A 20,389-nucleotide genomic window follows, 5' to 3' on the forward strand; every position below is an offset into this window, starting at 1 on the left:
ATATATGTAAAGACCAGCTCTGGAGTTGACAATTGGTAGTTCGGAAACGACAAAGTTCACGAGCGCTACCGTAGAATCAAACAGGTCCTCGATCTCGGCATTCGACTTGTTCTTCTGCTCGTCGACATAGATACCTACCTCATCTATCCGTACAGATACCATGATGCAAGATAAAGCTCTCCGCAGGTAAAGAGCCCACCCGTTATCAACCGACGGGTCATCTGAGATAGTCCTCTCTGGGGTAAACCGTAAGAGAGGAAAGAGATTGGGGCCTTTGAAATAAGGAGGCAGGTGAGATCCCAATTGGGAAGGGACCCATGAAAGCCCGTTTTCTTGTTCTGGAAAGTTGATGGAGAAGGATTCGTGGCACAGGGCCAGTGACGCTTGGGGACCTCCCACGCTTTTGGGAAACTCTGGGGAACTCCTGGCCGTTCCGTGAGCAATTCTCTTTTCTTCCACGAGAGAGTTCAGAGAGGGATGGCGCCTCTGAACGCTGGTCAGACAAAAAAAGATACGGGACGGGATTGACAGTAAGGATACTTTGAACGGGTCCGCGACGCGATAGATGATGTCGAGCGGGCGCGATTATACTTCTGTCCCATCTGCAGGTCGAAAGGAGTGCAGAGAGATGCGGCCAATGAGACAAGAGCGAGTGAGCAAGTGAAACAGAACCCCAAGTGAATCAGTCGAGAGATTGTAGGAGGTAAACAGCTGGCGTTGTCGGCTGGAGTCTGAGTCTGAGTCTCTGGAGGCTTACCTGGAAGGAACTACCGTGCGCCTTCAGAAGACGGCACTGTAACTGAGGGGTTGAAGACCGTTGGGAAACGGTCGGTTGCTTACCTACTCTGCCTCTTTACTGTCCCGAATTCGTGAACTCTCAGCTCCAACTCCCTAAACTCTCCACAGTCGCCTCAAATTAGAAGGGGCAGGAGGAAGGAATGGCACTGGCAATGAACAACTGTCCTCACTACTCTGCCATATCCACAAGACATTTGTTGGGACAGGAGTCACAGGACTGACATGACGATTTGCAATCCTGCTGCTATTCTTGTTCAGGGGACCTGGGGATCGCGGCCGGTACCGTGGCAATGTGCTCCAATTTCGGTCCACGGCCAAATGACCAAATGACCAAATAATCATATTCTTCAGCCATGATCCAGGTCCACGTTTTCCGCGAATACTGGATCCCGCATTCTTTCCGAGCAAGAAGGAAATCGGGGGACCCGTTGCGCTGCCACTCTATCTTGGAAAGCTAAGCCATAACAGGCACGCCCACTCCTGTGAGATAGGTATCCAGATCTGCGAATCAGCAAGGGTAGCTTATGTAATAGGACACCCAATAGGAATAGCCGTAGTGGTGGCGTGGATGCTAGGCAGTCACGGGGTCTTCCGAATTCCAAGGACGGATAAGGCAAAGACGAGTTCACGATCAAATCCACTGGAAACGTGACATAACACATGGAGAAGGACCTCTTTTCCCCTAGGCGATATCCACTCGGTGGCTCATTCCGGACCGCATCCACTGCCCGAGGAAACGCCCTCGGCAGTTTGGTGTATTTGTGCAAAGTATGTGCGTATCCGTACGGGATACGTAAATGCAGTCGCAACTCAAGGAGGCCAGCGTCTGCTGGTACACGTACCTGGCAGGCGAGACTTGTGTTGGCGCCATGAGCGAATGAGAGCCTGTGGATGGTTTGATGGCACTATTAATTGCTAGTCTTGGATCCAAGGCCATCTGGACCCCGTCGATCGCCTTTCTTCTAGTATAGTAGTAGTAGAAGGTTGCGCGCTTCCCGCTGCGACCGCCCTGCACCACAGTGTATGTCCGTCGATGCTGCAGGCGACAGGCGATTTTGAGCCCGGGAGGGAGGCCTGGCACCCCGGGTTGTCGACGGACCTGACTGGCTGGCGACGGCTGCCGTGCCAGAAAGAAACATAATGGGAATGGAATAGGTAGCTTGGCTTTTCATGGCGGGTGGTAGCCTGCATGCATGCATTTCGCAGTACGCGGCAGTCAGGTCGAGGTTAGCGCTGGCGACGCCCAGACATCGATTAAGCTGTACTTGCTGACCACGTACCCTCAAGGTTGTGTGGCGACCAGCAACGCAGCCAAGTGGAGCCTACTTTCCTTGGATGGTTGTCGGTGGTCGCGGTGGATGTCAGGTACGTTGCCGGCAGTGCATGGAGTCCATGGACGACGGCCATGCAATAGGAACTCTGGGTTTTGGCGCGGGCTCTTAGTATACTTGCCTGGGTTTAACTTTCATGGCACTTCATGGCGTCGCGACCACGAGACATTCGCGCTCACGGGACGGTAGGCTCTCCGTCAGGACATACTTGCCGACCAAGATAGATCTACCGTGTACGAATACACACGTTAGAGCACGTTCCTTCTAACACGCAATACCTACCTTGGCTTCTTGATGCCATCTATCCGTGTTAGATTGCACGTCTCTCCTCCCAAGGCTACCTACTTATCTGTCTTCATTCGTACATCCACACGTGTACCTTCGTAACTAGGAACACGGCGTGGCACTGACAACGCCCAATCGGCAGAGAGACACAAAGTCACATCACTCGCACGCAATACTTTCGTTAAGGTCTTGCCATTCCCAGCACCAATTTCACACGAAGCGGCATAGCGATAGAGCTAACAAGAGCATCCAGAGAGGGGAAGATAGTTCGAGACCTCGAGTGTTCAACCCTAGACGGTCCCTTGCAGCCACTTCGCACATCACACACCTCCTTCATCACCAGCGAGTTTGCGAACATGCCCCCGGTCGAACAGCCTGCCAGCCATTCGCAGATTCATGCACTTCGCATGGGTTCGCCCGCTGTCTCAAGGAAACTTCCCACATTTCGAACCCAGTTTCCGAGAGGCCCTTGTCAATCGCACTGTCCCGCCGGCCATTGCCCCCCTCCCCTGGGACCGGGTTTGCAAGATACCTCTGACCCATCTGAAAATATGTGCCCATACCCGCTAGGTCTGTTCTCTGCTAGACGTATTTCGCTATCGAGCTTCGTCATAGTTACAGTGCTGCACGAGTTTAATTGCTCTGCAGGCACCCCTCCACGCCAACGTTCTTCGCAGGTTGTTGTTGTTATTGTTGCGGCGGCCGTATTGTTGATGTTTATGTTGATTTACAAAGTTATTCGGCTCCGGCATCTCTACACACCAACTACATACGTAGCGGCAACGCATTCTCGCCCTATGTATAAACACAGTGGTATAACCAGTTACCCAAAGATTGCGTATATTAGTCACTGCTTTCGTCTTGAATTCGCCATCCATCGAAGCCAATGGAAGACACGGCGGACGGTCTGATGCCGTGTACTCCGTTATGAGCAATCAAGTTTATCAATCAAAGCGGTCCCGTTCAATCACCCGCGCCGACAGTGACTAACAACCAAAGCCCCGTGTGAGATTCGCCGCAGCGGGCACGGAGTTAGCTCTTTACCCTCCCCTTTTTTCTCTGTGGACTATAGAGAGGATCCCGAGAGGTGTGACTCTTGCCTCCTCGCTGGCAGCTCCCAGGTCCAGCAAGCTACGGGACCCGGAGAGATGATGAAATGGCTCTCAAGACGGGGCGGACAGGTACATGTTGGGCGAGAATCACCGTGCCGGGACCCGTCGATTACCCACCGTGGGTTATGTCAGTAGTCAGCTGGGCGGGTACACCTGGCCTGGCCGCTGAGTGATGGGCCTCTGTGCTTGTGTGCTTTGGTACCAAAGTCGGTATTGGCTGGCAGCCCGTTCGGTACCTACATAACAGGTAACTCACACCAACTATTTGCACCAGGTTGACCACGGCGTCTACCTGGATGCCCGTCAGTGCGTCAGGCTTAGCCAGCACTGGGCACCGTGAACTGGCTATGACACTGCTGACAGCACAGTGTCGCAGTGTTTACACCCTCAGTTTTCGCCGTCCGAGGTCTGGACCTCCAGGCGCAGAGTTTCTTAACGGAGTCGTAAACGGAAGCTAAAGTATGGTCTCCTTGCGCCTCGAGAGAAGACACAAGCATCAGAACAGGCCATTCAGAGACAGCTAGCGGAGCATCTGGGCTGACACGGCCTTTCAATCACTGGCTGTCTCCTTCGTCTGTTCTCTGCTGCATAGGAATGGAGAGAGCTCCCCCCTACCCCCATCCACGGTCCAGACACCTGACTGCTGTCCACGTCTGAGGTAGGTCGTCGTGTGTCTGGGGAAGCAGCAGAGCATCCGCAAAGGGGCTGAGATCTGAACCGACGGGAGCGAGCAACCAAGTGTCGGTCTGTCGGTCTGCCAGTCTGGCTGACTGGAGCCATCCGGGCATGGCTGGGTTGCGTTGCATTGCGTCTCGTTGCCAGCCCAGCGAGAAAGAAAGCCCAGTCGTGTCCTGCAGGAGGATCAGGATAGCAAACTAAGTAGCTAGGTTTGCATACGGATAATATGCAGGAGACACTTGTCTGGCGCTGGGGATTGGTGAGGATTGAAGAGAGACAAGCAATCCTGCTTTGAATGCTTCTGCAAGTTGGTCAAGCGTGCGTTCCGGTCGTCCCAGTCGTCCCAGTCGTCCCACTTCCCTCCCCCCATCATTCCACGTAGCGCTCCATGCTTCCTGTGGACTTGTCCCAGTGCCTGTGCCAGATGCCAGCCCCGCAAGTGCAGAGGATACGTACTCTCCCCCACCGCCTTCTCGCCTTTCCCAAGGATACTACCTCAGTCTGCTCAGCGAAGGAACTTGCCTAGGTACCTCTCCCAGTCTCTCAGTCTGGCCCCGTCTGCTCGGTACGTATCGCCGTAAAGGTACTCGCACCTCACCGTCCCGGGACTGTCGCAATAAGATAGGTACACAGTCCTAGGTACGTACTCCCGCACTCGCCTTTCCACCCCCGGTCTGCGGTCTGCCTATCTCGCTCCTGTCCACCTCGCTCTCTGTCGCTCTGCCTCTCTCCCATCCCGTCCTTATCCAAGCCAATCCATCCTCGTCCATCCACCTCCATCCTCTTCTCTGGCCGTCTTTTGCTCCCACACTCGCTCATTCACCCTCACACCTCTCTTTCTCTCGCCTTGTCTTCCCTGTCCTGCACCACCTACCTACCACCACCCATCTGTTTCGTCCAACCTACTAGTAGTCCTCTCTACATCTGCCTGCACTTACCTACTTTACTCTAATACTCCCCCTTCCTCGCCATCGCCTTTTTTTGCGCTTGTCTACTTTGCTCTACCATCCTTCAACCTCATCGTCGTCAACGGCCTCTCTGCTTCTCCTTGCTTGTTAGCTCTCTCTCCCCGCCTCAACCTCCTCCCTTACCACCCTTTCCCTCTCCGACCTCCTTATCATCTATTCGCCCATCACCAACTACGCCGATACTCGCATCGCCAGCTCCCGCGTGCCCACCCGCGAGTCATACTGCAAGCAATCACGCAATCTCTCGTCACCCGCCCTGCCCTCGAGTTGACCAGTATATCAATCCGTCAACCCTTCGACAGAGATAGGAAAAGAGAGGCCTCAGGGACCACGATTCCGTACAGACTCCACCAGCCTCGGCTCTTGCTGTCATTGAACGTTGACTCATCCGTGTCCTTTGACTCACTTTGGCCCTCGCCTTGCCACTCAACACCGTCCGCGCTTTAGCAACAACACCTCACCCATCCATCGAGATAAGAGCTACCACCTCCCATCGACCGACTCGTCAACGATCTTCAGTCGATTCGTTGTTCCACTCTCCTCAACGCTCGAATGCTGCCGTAGCCACTACTCTTGCCGATCTCGGTAGTCAGCTTGCTTGCAAGCCGTTGCAATTCACACTTCAACGACAACTGCCTCCGGCCATCGACCATCACACCACCCGGCCTTTGTGCCTACCAGAGCCAGCAAACCAACGATCAACCACTCCAGCAGTTTGGTGCCTCTACGAAACATTGTCCGAATCCTCCAGCTAGGAATCGACGCCTTCATTTCTCCTGCGAATCAACTCCCAAACGTTGACATCGCAACCCCCTTCTTCGACCTCCGGGCGCCATTCTCTACACTTTTCCCAGCAAGCTTGCTCTATTTCAATGTCCTCATAACGATACTTCTTTGTCTTTTCCGGGCCCCAACGTCCAAATCCATCACGACCAATCAACCAACAACAGACTCTCGCTTTCATATGTCCGTCTACAGCCAAAAAATACCCTCAATGAGCCTCTGATAAGTCAACGAAAAGGAGTTAGAAATTCATCTTGTTTCCTGTTAGATTTGTTCTTTCAACCTTTGTACATTCTTGGTAACACCAAACCACCTCCTTCTCAAATCACGACAACCCTTCCGATTCCATCGCCACTTCCACACCCATCCTTCTCGATTCAGCAACTCCTGAATCCTCCTTCCGCCACAACGCCGAACATTCGAAACCCGGTGAAGAGCTTGCTTCAAGGTTGTAACATCACCTTCATTGCTATCTCGTTGTTTCCCAGCTCGATACCCCCAGCTCTACCACTTCTTTTCCAGTTTCGACATGGCATGCTTGAGAGACAACTTTCAGAATGGCGTGCTCCTTGGTGGTCGATATGAGACCATCTCTCCCCTCAACCATGGTTCCTTTGGAATGGTCTTCATGGCCAAGGACACAAAGACAAGCGATACCGTTGCCATCAAATGCTTGACTAAGAAGGAAGCTGCCGATGAATATGGGTTTGACTTCGCCATTGACGAGAAATCCGAGGAGCTAGTTCTACACAGCCGTCTTGGATCGCATCCCAATATCGTCAATCTTCTCGACACCTTCGAAACCGAAGCCCACCTTTACTTGGTTCTCGAGTTCTGTCCCCAGGGTGACTTGTACGAAGCTATCCGCAAGGGCCATGGGCCTCTCGAGACGGAGCATGTCCGACAGTTCATGCTGCAGCTTGTGGATGCTGTCGATTACATCCACTCCAAGGGCATCTTCCACCGCGACATCAAGCCGGAGAATATCTTCCTCACCAAGTCCGGTGACATGAAGCTTGGCGATTTTGGCCTCGCTACGACCGAGAATTGGACTTTGGAGAACACCGTTGGCAGCGACCGTTACATGTCCCCAGAGCAGTACGACTCTGCGGGTGCCGGCTACTCTCCTGCTCAAGCCGACATCTGGGCCATTGGTATCTGCCTCCTCAACATTCTCTTCTCGCGAAACCCTTTCACCACCCCGACCGAGGCGGATCCGTTGTTCTTGGATTTCTCCAGAGACAAGCAATCTCTTTTCGATGTTTTCCCCTCCATGTCGCTGGACACGTATGAGGTGATTGTTCAGTGCATGAGCTTGGATCCTAAGAAGAGATCTCTTGTTGGTGCCCGCGCTGCTCTCCAGCGTGTTATCAGCTTCACCACCTCCGAGGAGGATGACGACGACTTCTGCTCCGCCGACCGTCATGTCATGGCCAGCGCTAACCGCGAGCCTCTCCGCACCCCGTCCATCCAGAGTCCCCAGGTCGATCAGGGTGCCTTCCCATGGGCCAAGGCCCTGCATGCAAGCCCACCCCAGCCGATTCGCCAGCTCAGCGCCATTCCCGATGAGGACCTCTTCTCGAAGTCTGGTGAGACCCAGAATTCGGACTGGTTCAGTTCTGCCCAGGCACCTTCGATTTCATCTACGCTCAACTCCAGTCTCGGCATTTCCATGCAATCACTTCACATCGGCCGACAAATGAAGGCTGCTCCCCGTCCTATCCCTAAGGTTTCCCCCATGTCTGGCTCACTTCCCATTAACATGGCTAAGCCTCGAAGCAACTTGTCTTCCATGTCCTTGGTCTTCGGTCGTAAGGACGCCGTTTCCAAGAGCTGGAGCGACATGTGGGATGAGGATGAGGAGGAAGAAGAGGCTGAGCGCGAGAGAGAAATGCAATCCCGCAAGGATCTCAATTCGAGGACCTGGAGCCAGGATGGCAAGATTGATGACCAGGAAGACGACTGCGAGACAGTGGACGCTACGCCACTTGCGACCACACCTCAGCGCTCTTATCATGACACCCACAAACTGATTCACAACGACATCGATAGCGACCTCGCTGCCGATGGATTCTTCTTTCAACAGCCGTCCCCGCCCAAGGCAAGGCCCATGTTGCCCACGCATCAATCGTCGCCTCCTAAGCGTGACAATGTTGACAAGTGGGCTGCACTGGGTCAGCGTCGCCGTGGACTGACGGGATCTTCATATTCTCATATGTCACCAGACATTCCCCGACAACGACCAATCGGATTGGGATACAATTCCTATGCGGCTGGCGCGAATTCCCACATCACCGGAGCCTGGGATCATGGCGGACATCACATCAACCCCCTAAGTCACACGACGCAAAAACATTCACCGAAAGAAAAGGTTAAGGACTGCCCATGGAATAAGGGCAGAGATTGGAATTATTGGCGCAGGGAGAAGCGCAACGATCTCGCGGACGTCGAATGGGTTGGTGGCTGGCAGGAAGCACATTCCTAGCCATGCCACCTCTTGTGGTTGGGTTATCACCAGCAGGGCATCGCCACTTCCATCTGGCTTTCTAGTTGTGGCAGTAGTCACGGCTTGACTGTCGAGGTTCTACTTGGTCAAGACAAAACACCTGTTTGGATGAAGGAACTCAACTCGCTTTCTGTGTATTAGATATCTCCAGATTAATGAACTATACCAGAAGTTACCCACTCATATCAGTACATCTAAGCTACCTGTTGTGCCCTGTTATGCTAACTAATGAAACTCGATTCAACGTCATAATCAATTGTCAACCTATGAACCGACTGCGGGGTTCGTCGTCAGTGTCGTCCTTCCCAAGTATGGTACTAGGTAATGCGTCAAGTTACCCCTCACTTGACTCGACTCATGCGTGATCACTAACGCCGGGATAGCTAAAGATAACGAAGACTGGAATATACTATATGGACGAGAAATACAACTCCACAGGATCGGCAACTCCGGAATTGATCTAGCACTCCCCAGGTCCCCAGCTCAGCTATCGTCGGCAAACTCAGCAGTAAGGGGGCTTGGTTGATTATATCGGTGGTCTCCGGTCATGGCCGGCCGGACACCGTCGACTCCATTGTCCATGGAAATTCGCTTGTCCCCCTTCCTTGCTGTGGTATCGGGCGGTCCGAGGAGAGAATGACGGGGTTGCGGAACCTGTCGCGCATCGACACCCGTGGGCCGCAGGCGTAAATGAAGCCATATATCTATCTGCGGGCTGATCTTTTACTTTCTGACTGGTCCCTCTTTCTATTGTGTTGCCAAACTGACTCGATACGTTATCAATCCTATCCTCTGAAGACGGAGCGCTTTGCATTGGGATGCCACAACGGTTTTTCTCTAGTGTTCTCAGGAGATGGAAAGCGGGGTTGATAAGGTTTGCTGGGGGTTGGAACTGTGCTGAGTCGGTGTCATGGGCCGAGAGTTGAGAGATAGAGAGACAGGGAGACAGGGAGGGAAATAGAGAGAGAGAGAGAGAGAGAGAAAGCAATAGGATCTTTTCCTAGAGGACAGCGGTACTACCTACGTTACTATCGAATGGTCTGCAGTCCTACCGCTTACCTCTTGCTTCCGTCGAGCGGGTTGCCATTTTTGCTACCCGAGGCGGCTGTCGAGAAGCATAGGAACTTGAGGGTCGTCCTGTGAAGAGGCATCGCACACAGTACTCATTTTTCAGCATCTACCCTCGTCCATCCATCCTTCGGACGAGAGCTATACAGCGGCCCTTGAACAGGCAACAACTTTATCACGGGCTTTTGTGCTGTTGCGTTCGAGGGGGCTTTGGAGTGTGGTGGTTATGCTAGCAGCCGATTTGACTGACTGGCTGTTTGTACATACAGCTTTTCGACATTGTGACGAAGCCGTGCCCGGTACCTCTGGCCTATTCAATGCTAACCGCGGTGCTTGTTGAACAATACTTGGGTGTTAAAAGGCACCATAGAGCATGGTCGCCAATAGGCAAGAGATCATGTTTCCAGGTCCATACCATTCCATAAAGCATACGGCTTAGGATCGTTATACATGCATGCCATCATTGGATCGAGATTATATGTGTGCAATGTCATCAGAGACACGCAGCTCATCAATACATGCTATTGACACATCCTATGTACAGCAATGTACTAGCAAAGCATTATCCCACGCAGGCGTTTAAACCAGATGCCACTAGCGCCGTGCAATGAGAGCCAAACGACCACAGTATGGGACGCCAATTATGACAAAAGCTACAGCAAAACAGCCAACTATTCCGCACCGATGAGGCTCTTGGGCAAAAAGGCCCAGACCGTGCCAACGACGGAGAGGATCGTGGAGATGGTCATCAGGACGTAGCAAAGCAGCCTCTCTTGAGGCGAAATTTCCTTGCTGAAGAGCTTCACGTAGAACGCAAGGGGCAAACTGGAAGCATGGTCAGATTTGTCGTCTCAAGGGATCGACGTGGACGTCGTCAGACGTCAGATGGGGGTAAACTTACAGCACACAAATTGTGAAGCATAGGGCGCTTCCCATAAAGGCCATGATGCTGTCAAACGCTGGGAACAAGATGGAGATGACGAGGAACACCAGGACGGTGATCACACGGATGGCGATCTTCATGATGCCGCGGAAGGTCGCAGAGCGGCCGACCATGGCCGAGCTGTCGGCCACAGCCTGCTGGTGGATGCCCGTCAAGACTTCCAAAGTGGCAACAATAGGACGGGCGTTAAGCGGAATCTTGGTGAGGGGGATGATGGCTATGAAGATGCAAAGCAGAAAGTTGAGGGCACGGGGATAACCACTCGTCTGGAGGATGTTGGCGGTGATCTCATCCATGACACCGTCGCCGTACATCAGCAAACCAACCACAGCCGTGAAGGCGTCCAGGAGGTACTAATCAAAGGTCAGCAAGTGAGCATGAGGTGGCAAGTATGCTGTGTGTGGCCACTTACGACGGACGCAAAGACCGTCTTGATAGCCCGAGGGTACTTGTGAGGATGGCGCATGTCCCTGTAAATCTGGTCAAGGAGTTAGTATGCCATAGTTGCTCACCACATACAGATGAAAACTCACATTGGGGAATACACTGTGGCCACCCCACGGGCTCATCAATAGACCAAAACTCAGGGGTAGTGTACCCCAGTTCGCTGGGAACAGGTAGGTCGTGGCCGGCTCGATGAGGGAGCCCGGAGTTGTGGGCTTGATGAGTCCATCAACCACCAAAATCAGGACAACTAGTCGTACGTATCAGCAAGCAGACTTTGGTGTGAAAGGGAAGGAGGTGCCACCCACTGCTAAAACAACACACGATGCCAATGACACTGGTAAAACTCAATAGTCGTAGCGGGAGAAAGTTGAGGGGGATCATGATAATAGAGCACAGGAGCTTCCACATGTTGACGCTCAGGAAACCCGGGAACAACAGTGTCAGGGAATCGGCGAACAGGACAATCAAAGCCACGCAGGCAGCCAGCAATTCGAGGGTGAAGAGAATACTGGTGGCAATACGCGCATTACGACCGTAGGAGATGTAGGCCAGATCGGAGAACGTGATCAAGCTGGCATCGAGATCCATGCACTTGGCCAGGAGCTTCGCCGTATATGCGGTCACAGCCGCAGAGCCCGCCAAGACGATCATGCCACAAATCCAGCCTGCGTACTTGATACCCATAGGCAAACTCAACAGACCAACACCGATCAGGACACTTGCGCTGCGGGTTAGCTTTCATTCCCTTTGAATGCGCGCCAAAGCAGGGCTACTACTCACTTGATCGAGTTAAAGATGGTTTGGGGTAGCGTGGACTGTCCCTCCACAGCCAGAACAATCTTTCCGTCCTGTTCGACCTCCTTCACGAGAATGGGCATGTTCTCCCCATCAGGCACATTGCCCCCTGCCTCTTGCTGTTGGCGCCAAAGCTCGCCGGCCTGCGCCATTGACGGCTCGTCAACATCTGATATGGTGCCGTACGTCCTGTACGAGCTGAAACTTCCAACCAACGGCGGAGTCGCCAGGTGAGGCGGGACCGCAAAGATGGACTGCGATGGTCGGCGACCGCTACCAAAGCTGGAACCCTGGAAGGCTCCAGACAGCTCCGCCTCGACTGCCTTGCGCTCGCGGTCGCGGAAATCGTTCTGCGTGGAGGCGCCGTCCGCGCCGGAGGCGGAGGAGCCATTCTGGTGCGACGTGCTCGGTGCCGCCTCGGGGGTGGCCTCGAGGTGCTGCCTCAGCAGCGAGGTCCTCGGGTGGGAGCCGGACTCGACATGGCTGCGAGAATAGTCGAGGCCTTCGGTCGAGGCGATCGGGGCCTGGTCAGGCGCGAAAATAAAGGACGGCCGTTGGGGAATGACCTCTGCAAAGCCGGCCGCACGCGCCCAACTGCGCGTAAAGGAACGGATGCTGTTGACGCCGCCGATATCTGTGATGGCGGCGAGGTGCCGCGTTACTGAAGACCTGTAGGAGGTGCTGGTTAGCGGGGTGAACCGATTGTGTTGAATGCCGTGTCGCAGCGGCAGGGACAATGGCAGCAAGCTGACGTAAAGATGTGCTACTGGGTCTGGGTTGGAGTGAACAACCTTCTGCGACGAAGTCCATGAGAACTGCTGCCGTAGCCACCCTCGTCGTCTTCTCCCAGGAGTGACTGGTCCTCAGCCACGGCATTGGAGTCGATACTCACGGAGCGCTGGGGGGAGGCGCCCCGTTCGTATTCGTCCCAGGTGGACGGGTTTCTGGAGGGCATGAGGAAAAGCTCGTCGTTTCCAATAACAGCAAGAAGGGTTGATCAGAAACGCTTCAGCTTAGGCGTTCTCTTTAGAACGAGGATGTGAATGCAAGTAGAAGAGAGAGAAAAGAGAAGGGAGAGGGAAAGGAAAAAAAAAATCTGTAGTCGACTTGACGGCAGGGTAGACGGTCGCGACTGGGCTATTGCTCGCGCGGGCGTTTAGAGGTGGTATATAAGCCTGGTACGGAGTAGTTGCACACGGCGTGAGCGCGGTACCTTACTGAGTATGTACGGGATTTATTAGTGGCACATCCAAATGGCCGTGTATCGATAGAAGGCGAATCTACCTTGACGCACACAAAGCAAGCAAAGCACCCCTACAAAGGCCGGCCCCAAGTGGAGTAGTCGCGGGAGATGAGATGGGTTGCTAGGTAGTGCAGTGGGTTATCGGAAGCCCAGGTTGGGTTGGAACTTGTTGCAAGTGTCTGGTGAGGACCAACTGGGGTTTTTTTCACCCCTCCTGTCTGGCTCCAGTCTCCACGTCCAAGTGGATATGAAGGCAGAACAACAGAGATAACAGCAGTCGGAGCCAGTGATTGTTACGTCGTGGCGTTAGGAAGAGGTTCTATTAGTTTTGAGCAGGTCGAGTGGGTGCTAGCGTGTTGCTGTACCTCGGGTCGTAACACACGAGTGAGGCAGGAAAGAGCAAAGCGGGAGGAAAGCTGGAGAAAAGGCTGGAAGGAGGACGAAGGCAAGGTCAAGTTGTAAATGTTGGAAAGCCAAGGAATCCTGTCAACCAAGCCGGAAACCTCCACAAGCACCACGATCCTCAAGGTTAGAGTCAATGCTTCTTTCGCCTTTTCCCCTCCCTTTTAGATTTCCAAGTTCAGATGAGTAGGCAAAACAATCCCTTCCCTACCCCCCGGCATTGGGCTAGGGAGCGATGCCATTGGCATCTTGGATACATAGGTAGGTGACCATCTTACTCTCAGCCAAGGTGCGTCAAAATCTGGGTGGCTATCGGCGGCGATATCTGAAGATTGACATGCATTACGGAATCCGAGAACGCAACCCGAGATTGCGACGACGAATAGCAACATAGCAATGGTTCGATGCGGGTGAGGGAGAGGAGCCTGAGGAGGAAATGGGGAGGGGTACCTCTGCCGAGAAGCGGATGTGAGGCATCGAGCTAGGCCGACCAGGAGCAGGAAACGCAGGGGATAGGCCGAGAGAGTGATGGAATTGAAGAAAAGTCAGCTGGATATTCAACCTTGACTTTTCATGACGCCGTCTGCATCGTCAAAAGTTGGTCGGCTTATCGCGCCGGCGTCTCTGGTTGGACAATGGGACGGGCTCGCGCTGCACGTCTGCTGCAAGTTGCAGGGCCTTTGCAGGGCCTTTGCAGCAGCCAGAACTTGTGACTTGAACCAACCCCGGCCCCGCCCTCTCCACCCACTGAGACCCCCTTGGCCCCTCCCGGGTTGCAGCGGCGGTTGCTATTAAACGGAACCTGCGTGCGGCGTGCCTGCGCCTCTCCTGTGGCAGCCCATTTCCTTCCAGTTTGACCTCATATATCCGTACGTGTGCCTAAAGTAGGTCCTACCTACCTTACCTCCCAGTCCTACTCAGACCTGCTATTGTCGCTCTTCTGGCCCCACGACGTCTGTTGTACGTAATGTTGACCTGCAAGTCTTTTAACATCATCTACCACTGCGTCTTTTTGCTTTCTTATCATTCCCTGCATCCAAAATGTTTTGCCTGCTTGAGGAGCCATCGTGGGTTCCGTCATCAAACGGCTGACGGCGTTTCCTTAGCTAAGGAAGTTGTCAATATCCCGAGTGAGATGGCTCGACGTTCAGCGTCCGCCGGGTTGAAAACCTTGGATACTTTCTATCCTTTTCACATTATCCCACTACCTTGGCAAGATAACCGCCGAGTCCCCGTTCAGATCTCTCTGCATCCTACCTTACCTTGTTACTCACCGCTATTTTGCATACTTTCTCCCAAAAGGACCACATGACATGTCATCCAAATGTTCCTGAGACAGGTTCATGCATGCAAGTTCAGATGCAAATGATGCCCTCACCACCCGCCAAGTGGCTAGTTTAATAATGCAAGGTAGACTTTGTGGCTGCGCACTTGGAGAAGCTCTTGGAGAAACGGAAAGTCAAAGTATGAATCCTTGCAAGTAACGATCTGCTGCCGAGCCTCTTTTACCCCGGATGCTCGAGCCTCACTCTCACATGCCCTTACTTCCCGTCACCCAGAAAATCTCGCAATCTCGAATCCCATGACACACTCTCCAAAAACAGCGCAACCAGACCGTGTAAACCCCGGGCCTCGAACGGGTTGCGTCGCACAGACCCTGCTCCTTTCTTTATTCTCTCGCCCATCTTCACGAGATTGCCTGTTGCTCGGAATTCGCCCTACGTTACAGGGTAGATGTCTTTAGGCATTAGCAGACGCGGTAGCGCACGTTGACTGACTCTCTGTTACGTCAACTGCTGGCCGTCCTGTCCCACGTAACATGCGGCTCAAGCGGCCTCCAAGAAGAAATGGGAGAATATGACAGGGGGTATTTTTTTTCTTCAAAAAAAAAAAAACAGTCTACCTCGTCTCACTATGCTCGGCATACGTTAGAGCGTCAATTAACCTTCGTTACTTACGTTACTCGAGGCTAACCGCGCTCCGATCCGAACCAAGTCGATCAACATCCGGTCCGTCGTTGCTTCTTTTCAGCTTGAAAGTGCACGGTCCCTCTATCATATCCGTACATTTCACTCTCAACCAAGGGTAAGGTACCTGTTTATCAAACTTTTAGGTCGCGCATCATAGTTATCCGACGGCAGCCATCCACGCCTCACATCGTCGATTTTTAAAACTCTCTTTTCTTTTTCACATTTATTACTGGCAGTAGAAAAGGTCAATCCAGGGCCCACTGCCACGCAAAGAAGCACATGCAATCCTAGGACATGAAGACCGCCGCCGCTGCCGCCGCGCCTGACGAAGCCACCATCACAACCCTAATCCCCGTCCTCGCCATCCTCGACAGCTTCAACCACCGCAACAAGAACCAGCACCGCGTCGCCCACTGGTGGTCAACATTTGATATCCTCCGCCGCTCCGTCAGGCGCCTTCACGACGCTCTCGAAGCCCAGGCCCGTCACCGCCGCGCCTTGAGCTTCAAGTCCTCCTCCTCCTCCTCCTCCGCCTCTTCTTCTAAGTCGAAAAAGTCCGCCGTCGCAGGCAAACCCGTCAGCAGCGCGGAACGTCGCCAGAATGCGCTAGACGAAGACGTCGCTGCGAGGGTGCGGATGCTGCTGGATCCCACTATACCCTCGTCCTTCTCGTATGTAAACTCCCTTCATAATACAACGATCTGAAATTGCACGCAATCTTTGTCCGCCAGATATTGACACCAGAAGCAGATCATTCACACAAATTGCAGCAGACAACCAACACGCCGCTCTAGGTCTGGTGTTGCTAGGTCTCCTGGCACGCATCAACTCGGCCGTCGCACTCTTGGCGCCTCCTCGGCCCGAAAAGGTCACCCCAGTCGGCGACGCTGCGTCTTCGTCGTCGACCGGCCAAGTTGTAGTCGCCGTTGCGGATGAGAGGCAGCACCAGTCCGAATCAAAGGGGCTCGGCGTGGCCATCTCTCGGGACCAGCTCAAGTTGGCTGCCAAACCTTCAGATCACCGCTCATCATCACGTAATATCGATGAGGTGGTACCGGCTGTTCTCCCTCCAAAGAAGCGCAAATTGATCGCTGCTTCTGCCCTCGATACCAAACCTAACAAGCCAGCAAAGGAGGAAAACTCAGTAAAAAAGAAGAAGAAATCCAAAAAGGGAGACGACTTTTCGGACTTGTTCAGTTCCCTAATGTAGACGTTTGTTTCAATGTAATAGATGCCCAATTGGCAGCAAACAACGAAATTGATCGACGCATTTATGTAAAGCTTCAAATCTTTCATTAGCGACGGCTATTTGCTACGAGATTCCAACCTGTCCCTGCCTGTACGCCCCCTACCGGCCTGTGCGTCTCTCTATGAGAATATTCCAAGACATAGACAGGGACAACCTATTCCACCGCAAACGAACCCCTCCCTAGTAACAGAGCGACCCTACCTCTTCGACGACCGCTGTTTGGTATACATAACGAGCCACGAAACAAGCCTTCGCCAAGAAACATGAACTTCAGTCCTAGTACCAGAACCTGGGCCTTAATGGAGCGCCAGTTCCCTACTGAACGCTTCGGTAAGACCAGATACGCGCCCGCATGTCGCCGGAGCCGGTGGCGAAGTAGCCGCCTGTCGGGCTGGGGGCAACTGAAATGACCGAGTTCTTATGTCCCTGAAGCATCAACTGCGTAGCCCCAGTGCGGGGGTCCCAGAATTGCACTCCGCGGTCTTTGGAGCCAGACATGACCCAAGCGGCGTCAGGTGTAAGCGCAACGGAGAGAACAAAGTCCTAATTATATCAGCCAACCCGATTGTCAACTCTGCGGACGATTTACTTACCCTGTGACCCTCAAAAGTCTTGACGCAACGACCTCCCTTTGGTCCGGGGTTGGGCAAGCCGCGGGGCGTGCTAAGTTCCCACATCTTGATCGTCTTGTCCAGACTGCCACTGACGAGGTCTCTGCCATTGGGAGAGAAGGCAACACTGTAAACGCTGTCCTTGTGGCCATCGGGGCCTTCCAAGCGCTCGAGCAGATAGCCCTGGTGAATGTCCCATACGCGGACGCTCTTGTCAAGAGAACCGGCGGCAACGTACTTGGTATCGGGAGAAATGGCAACAGTCGTAACACCGTCCTCAATAGTCAAGGTGAGAGTATTGGTGCCTTGCTCGATGTCCCAGAGGCGGACGGTTCTGTCTCCACTACCGGATGCAATCGTGCGACCGTCGCGGGCAAAGTCGAGCGAATAGATATCTTGTTCGTGGCCGGAGAAGGTGTTGCGAATCGTTCTAGTCTGAATATCCCAGACCTGAAAATATATGTCAGCTTTTCCTCTGTGAATGTGCTTCTTCATCCAGCACTTACTCTGATCAATTTGTCCTCAGCACCAGTAGCAAGATACTTGCCATCAGGACTGAAACAAACGCTCCGAATGTACAGATCGCCGGTAATATCCACAGTGTCGTCCTGAAGGACACACAGCTTCTCGCCAGACTGAACGTCGTAGATCTGAGCGGAACGATTGCAGCCAGTGGCTACGTACTTGCCGTCGTGACTGAAGCGCACGCAGCAGACTACACTCTCATGCGCAAGAGTGTGGACAAGATCGACATCCAACATGCGAGGCACATGTTGATTGAAGATGACGAACCAGTCGTGACCCGATTTCTTTGAGTGAGGAGGCAGGCGATCAGGGTCAAGATCGCCAAGGGCGTTTCCCACAGGCGGAGCGTGGGGACCCCCCATCCGTGCGTGGTCGGGAGTAGGGTGACTGACTTGAGGCGACTGGGTGGCGCCCGGGAAAGGGATGGGAGTGTTGATCTGGGGTGTGGCCGGACCGACAGCCGCAGGTGGCCTTCCGATTCCGCGTCTGCCAGGACCCGGCGACGCGGTGGTCTGGGGGGGCTGAGAGCCGAGACCGTTGGATACGGGGCCGCCAGGACCCGGGGGGTATTGTTGGAAAGGCTGCTGCGACTGGGGCGGCGGTGGCGGCGGGACAGGCAGGCCTGGAGGTCCCTGAGCCATCTGATGCTGCGGGCCCATTTGCTGATCTTGAGGCGGAGGAGGGGGCGGAGGCGGGGCCAGCTGGCCCTGTCCACCGCCGGTCATGATGCCGTTAAAGAGACCGGTGCCGGGAGTGATGGAGGGGGGCTGTTGCGACGGGCCCGCATGAGGAGGGGGACCGCCGATGCTAGGAGGCGCGTTTCCACGAGCTCCCTCAAGCTGGCGGCGGAGCATGGCAATTTCCTCCTCGTATCTATTCGAGGCCTGCTGTTAGCTTCCTGCGGACTGCCTTGGCTCGAGGACGCATCGACCGACGTACTTTTGCTTGAGATTCATCTGCGCCTGCTCCATCGCGTACACCTTTTCTCTGACGAGCTGCATCTCCTGAACCTGGGCCTGAACTGCACAAGCCGTTAGCGAAAATGACGACAGGTATCGAGCGCAATCGTCTTACTTTGGTGCTCATAGCCCTCGGTCTGGCGCATCTGGGTGTCGAACTCGGATCTGATTTGGTCGAGGAGCTCATTGAGCCGGGCCGAGTTATTGGGGGGCACCGCGCCCATGGCGCGATGCGGATACATGGACATGGTTACCGTTGGAGGCGAGAATATTATTCAGGTCTGGAAACAAACAATTCGCGCCGGTGGGGTAAGTGGTGTTGATGGAAATAAGATAGCTGCGTTTATGAGAGTAGAGAAAATAGAAAGGAACCGCGGTTCCAGCGTCGATGATGAAAAGGATGCGTCGGGTCGGTGTTTGAGGTTGTCGTGGCTCGGAAAATTTGGCTGTTGCGGCTATGGGCCCCCTTCAATCGACGGGATGCACTGAGGCGAGGCGCGATTTGCCTTATGTAAGGTCTAGGGTGCTGGCGTTGACAGCGGCAGAGCCGTCCAGTCAGGAAAGACGCAGATGGGCGCTGCGCGATGCGGAGGGAATTCGGTTGGCGTAAGGGGATGATGAGATAGAAAGGTGATGGGCTCGATTGATGATGCTATGTGCGCGGCGCGCGTGTCGAGTTTGTCACGACGGAGATGGAGGAAAAGAGAGGAAGGGGGAAAAAGTTCGGGTTAGGCAAGCAGGTGGAAGGAGAGGAAGGACCCGTCCTGAAGAGGCTGGCGAGTGGAACGAGAGGAGACGGTGCAAGGTGCAAGGTGCACAGGCGAAAAAAGAAGACGGATGGGAGCCGCCTGGGGATTTGATCCAGAGGTGGATCCCATCAGAGGTGAGTGAACTGCTCTGTGCCGCCCCCCCTGGATCCAGGCGGACGCCAAGCTAAGGTGGATGACCGGAAGGTACCTTAGCTGGTGCTGTCGAGGTACCTGCTTGAGGTGCAGCGGTACGGCACTATGGGACTGTAAGCGAGCGTTGACGGGCACGGAACAGGCATTACGGGGGGGTGGCCATGTAGCATCAGGTACCTCTTCAAGTGGATACCGCTACGGACGTGGAGTCAGGTCTGTGCGCTCTAGCTTTTTGTATCTTTTATTCTCTTGGTGAGCTGGCTCCAAAGGGGTGTCTTCTCCATGTGGCGCTTGCTTGAATTGTTCTTCCCACAGGCTTTCAGCGGGTGTGGGTAGTTTCAATCTACCCAGGCTTGGGTTATGGTGCATAGGTACCTAGGCGGCGGCGACTGATTCGGTTTAGTAGGGCCAAGGGGGCCTTAGTGTTGACGCTAGCTACCGGGGTAGGGGTGTTCCTAGTGTGGTGGTGGGGTGCAGGTGCAGCCCGTACTCCGTACCTCGTTCGTACCTCATTCTCCCAAACCTTTGTCAACAGCCTCTATTTTGCTCCTACCCAGGATTGGAAGCAGCGCCTTTATATCATACCCCGAACTGATCACACCCTGGAATTTGATGTGATGTTACCTGTGCCTGCTTTTGTTAGCTGGTAGATGGGCACTTTGCATTTGTGAAATAGTTTTCGTGTCCTATCATTCCCTGTGCTCCGTGGCTTTCTTGGACACTATATAACCACCTCCTTTTTTCATCAATCCTCACCAGTACTGCAGCAAGGGCGCTACAGTATTACTGGCAAGAAGGTAGACGCCAGGTGGGC

The 20,389-nt window shown here is 53.9% G+C and overlaps 5 protein-coding genes across 5 annotated transcripts; 3 read left to right on the top strand and 2 right to left on the bottom strand.

Annotated features, from left to right (window-relative positions):
- Window positions 1-349: 349 nt before the first annotated feature.
- On the top strand, window positions 350-681 carry CORC01_04498 (uncharacterized protein; the record flags this gene model as incomplete). The annotated part of the gene is made up of 2 exons (XM_022616145.1): window positions 350-435; window positions 609-681. 2 exons carry the CDS (start codon window positions 350-352, stop codon window positions 679-681), a joined length of 159 nt encoding a protein of 52 aa, XP_022477234.1.
- Window positions 682-6,484: 5,803 nt separating this feature from the next.
- Window positions 6,485-8,440, top strand: CORC01_04499 (uncharacterized protein; the record flags this gene model as incomplete). The annotated part of the gene is made up of 1 exon (XM_022616146.1): window positions 6,485-8,440. One exon carries the CDS (start codon window positions 6,485-6,487, stop codon window positions 8,438-8,440), a length of 1,956 nt encoding a protein of 651 aa, XP_022477235.1.
- A 1,760-nt stretch (window positions 8,441-10,200) lies between these two features.
- Window positions 10,201-12,669, bottom strand: CORC01_04500 (transmembrane amino acid transporter; the record flags this gene model as incomplete). Its single annotated transcript, XM_022616147.1, has 7 exons — window positions 10,201-10,354; window positions 10,431-10,825; window positions 10,885-10,950; window positions 11,006-11,166; window positions 11,225-11,637; window positions 11,700-12,383; window positions 12,506-12,669. The coding sequence occupies 7 exons, from the start codon at window positions 12,667-12,669 to the stop codon at window positions 10,201-10,203; spliced, it is 2,037 nt and encodes a 678-aa protein (XP_022477236.1).
- Window positions 12,670-15,623: 2,954 nt separating this feature from the next.
- Window positions 15,624-16,539, top strand: CORC01_04501 (uncharacterized protein; the record flags this gene model as incomplete). Its single annotated transcript, XM_022616148.1, has 2 exons — window positions 15,624-16,000; window positions 16,080-16,539. 2 exons carry the CDS (start codon window positions 15,624-15,626, stop codon window positions 16,537-16,539), a joined length of 837 nt encoding a protein of 278 aa, XP_022477237.1.
- A 354-nt stretch (window positions 16,540-16,893) lies between these two features.
- Window positions 16,894-18,921, bottom strand: CORC01_04502 (WD domain-containing protein; the record flags this gene model as incomplete). Its single annotated transcript, XM_022616149.1, has 5 exons — window positions 16,894-17,121; window positions 17,172-17,639; window positions 17,696-18,587; window positions 18,654-18,735; window positions 18,789-18,921. The coding sequence occupies 5 exons, from the start codon at window positions 18,919-18,921 to the stop codon at window positions 16,894-16,896; spliced, it is 1,803 nt and encodes a 600-aa protein (XP_022477238.1).
- Between the last annotated feature and the right edge of the window lie 1,468 nt (window positions 18,922-20,389).

The sequence above is a fragment of the Colletotrichum orchidophilum genome (assembly GCF_001831195.1).
Source record: "Colletotrichum orchidophilum strain IMI 309357 chromosome Unknown Scaffold_30.1, whole genome shotgun sequence".
Lineage (NCBI taxonomy): Eukaryota > Fungi > Ascomycota > Sordariomycetes > Glomerellales > Glomerellaceae > Colletotrichum > Colletotrichum orchidophilum.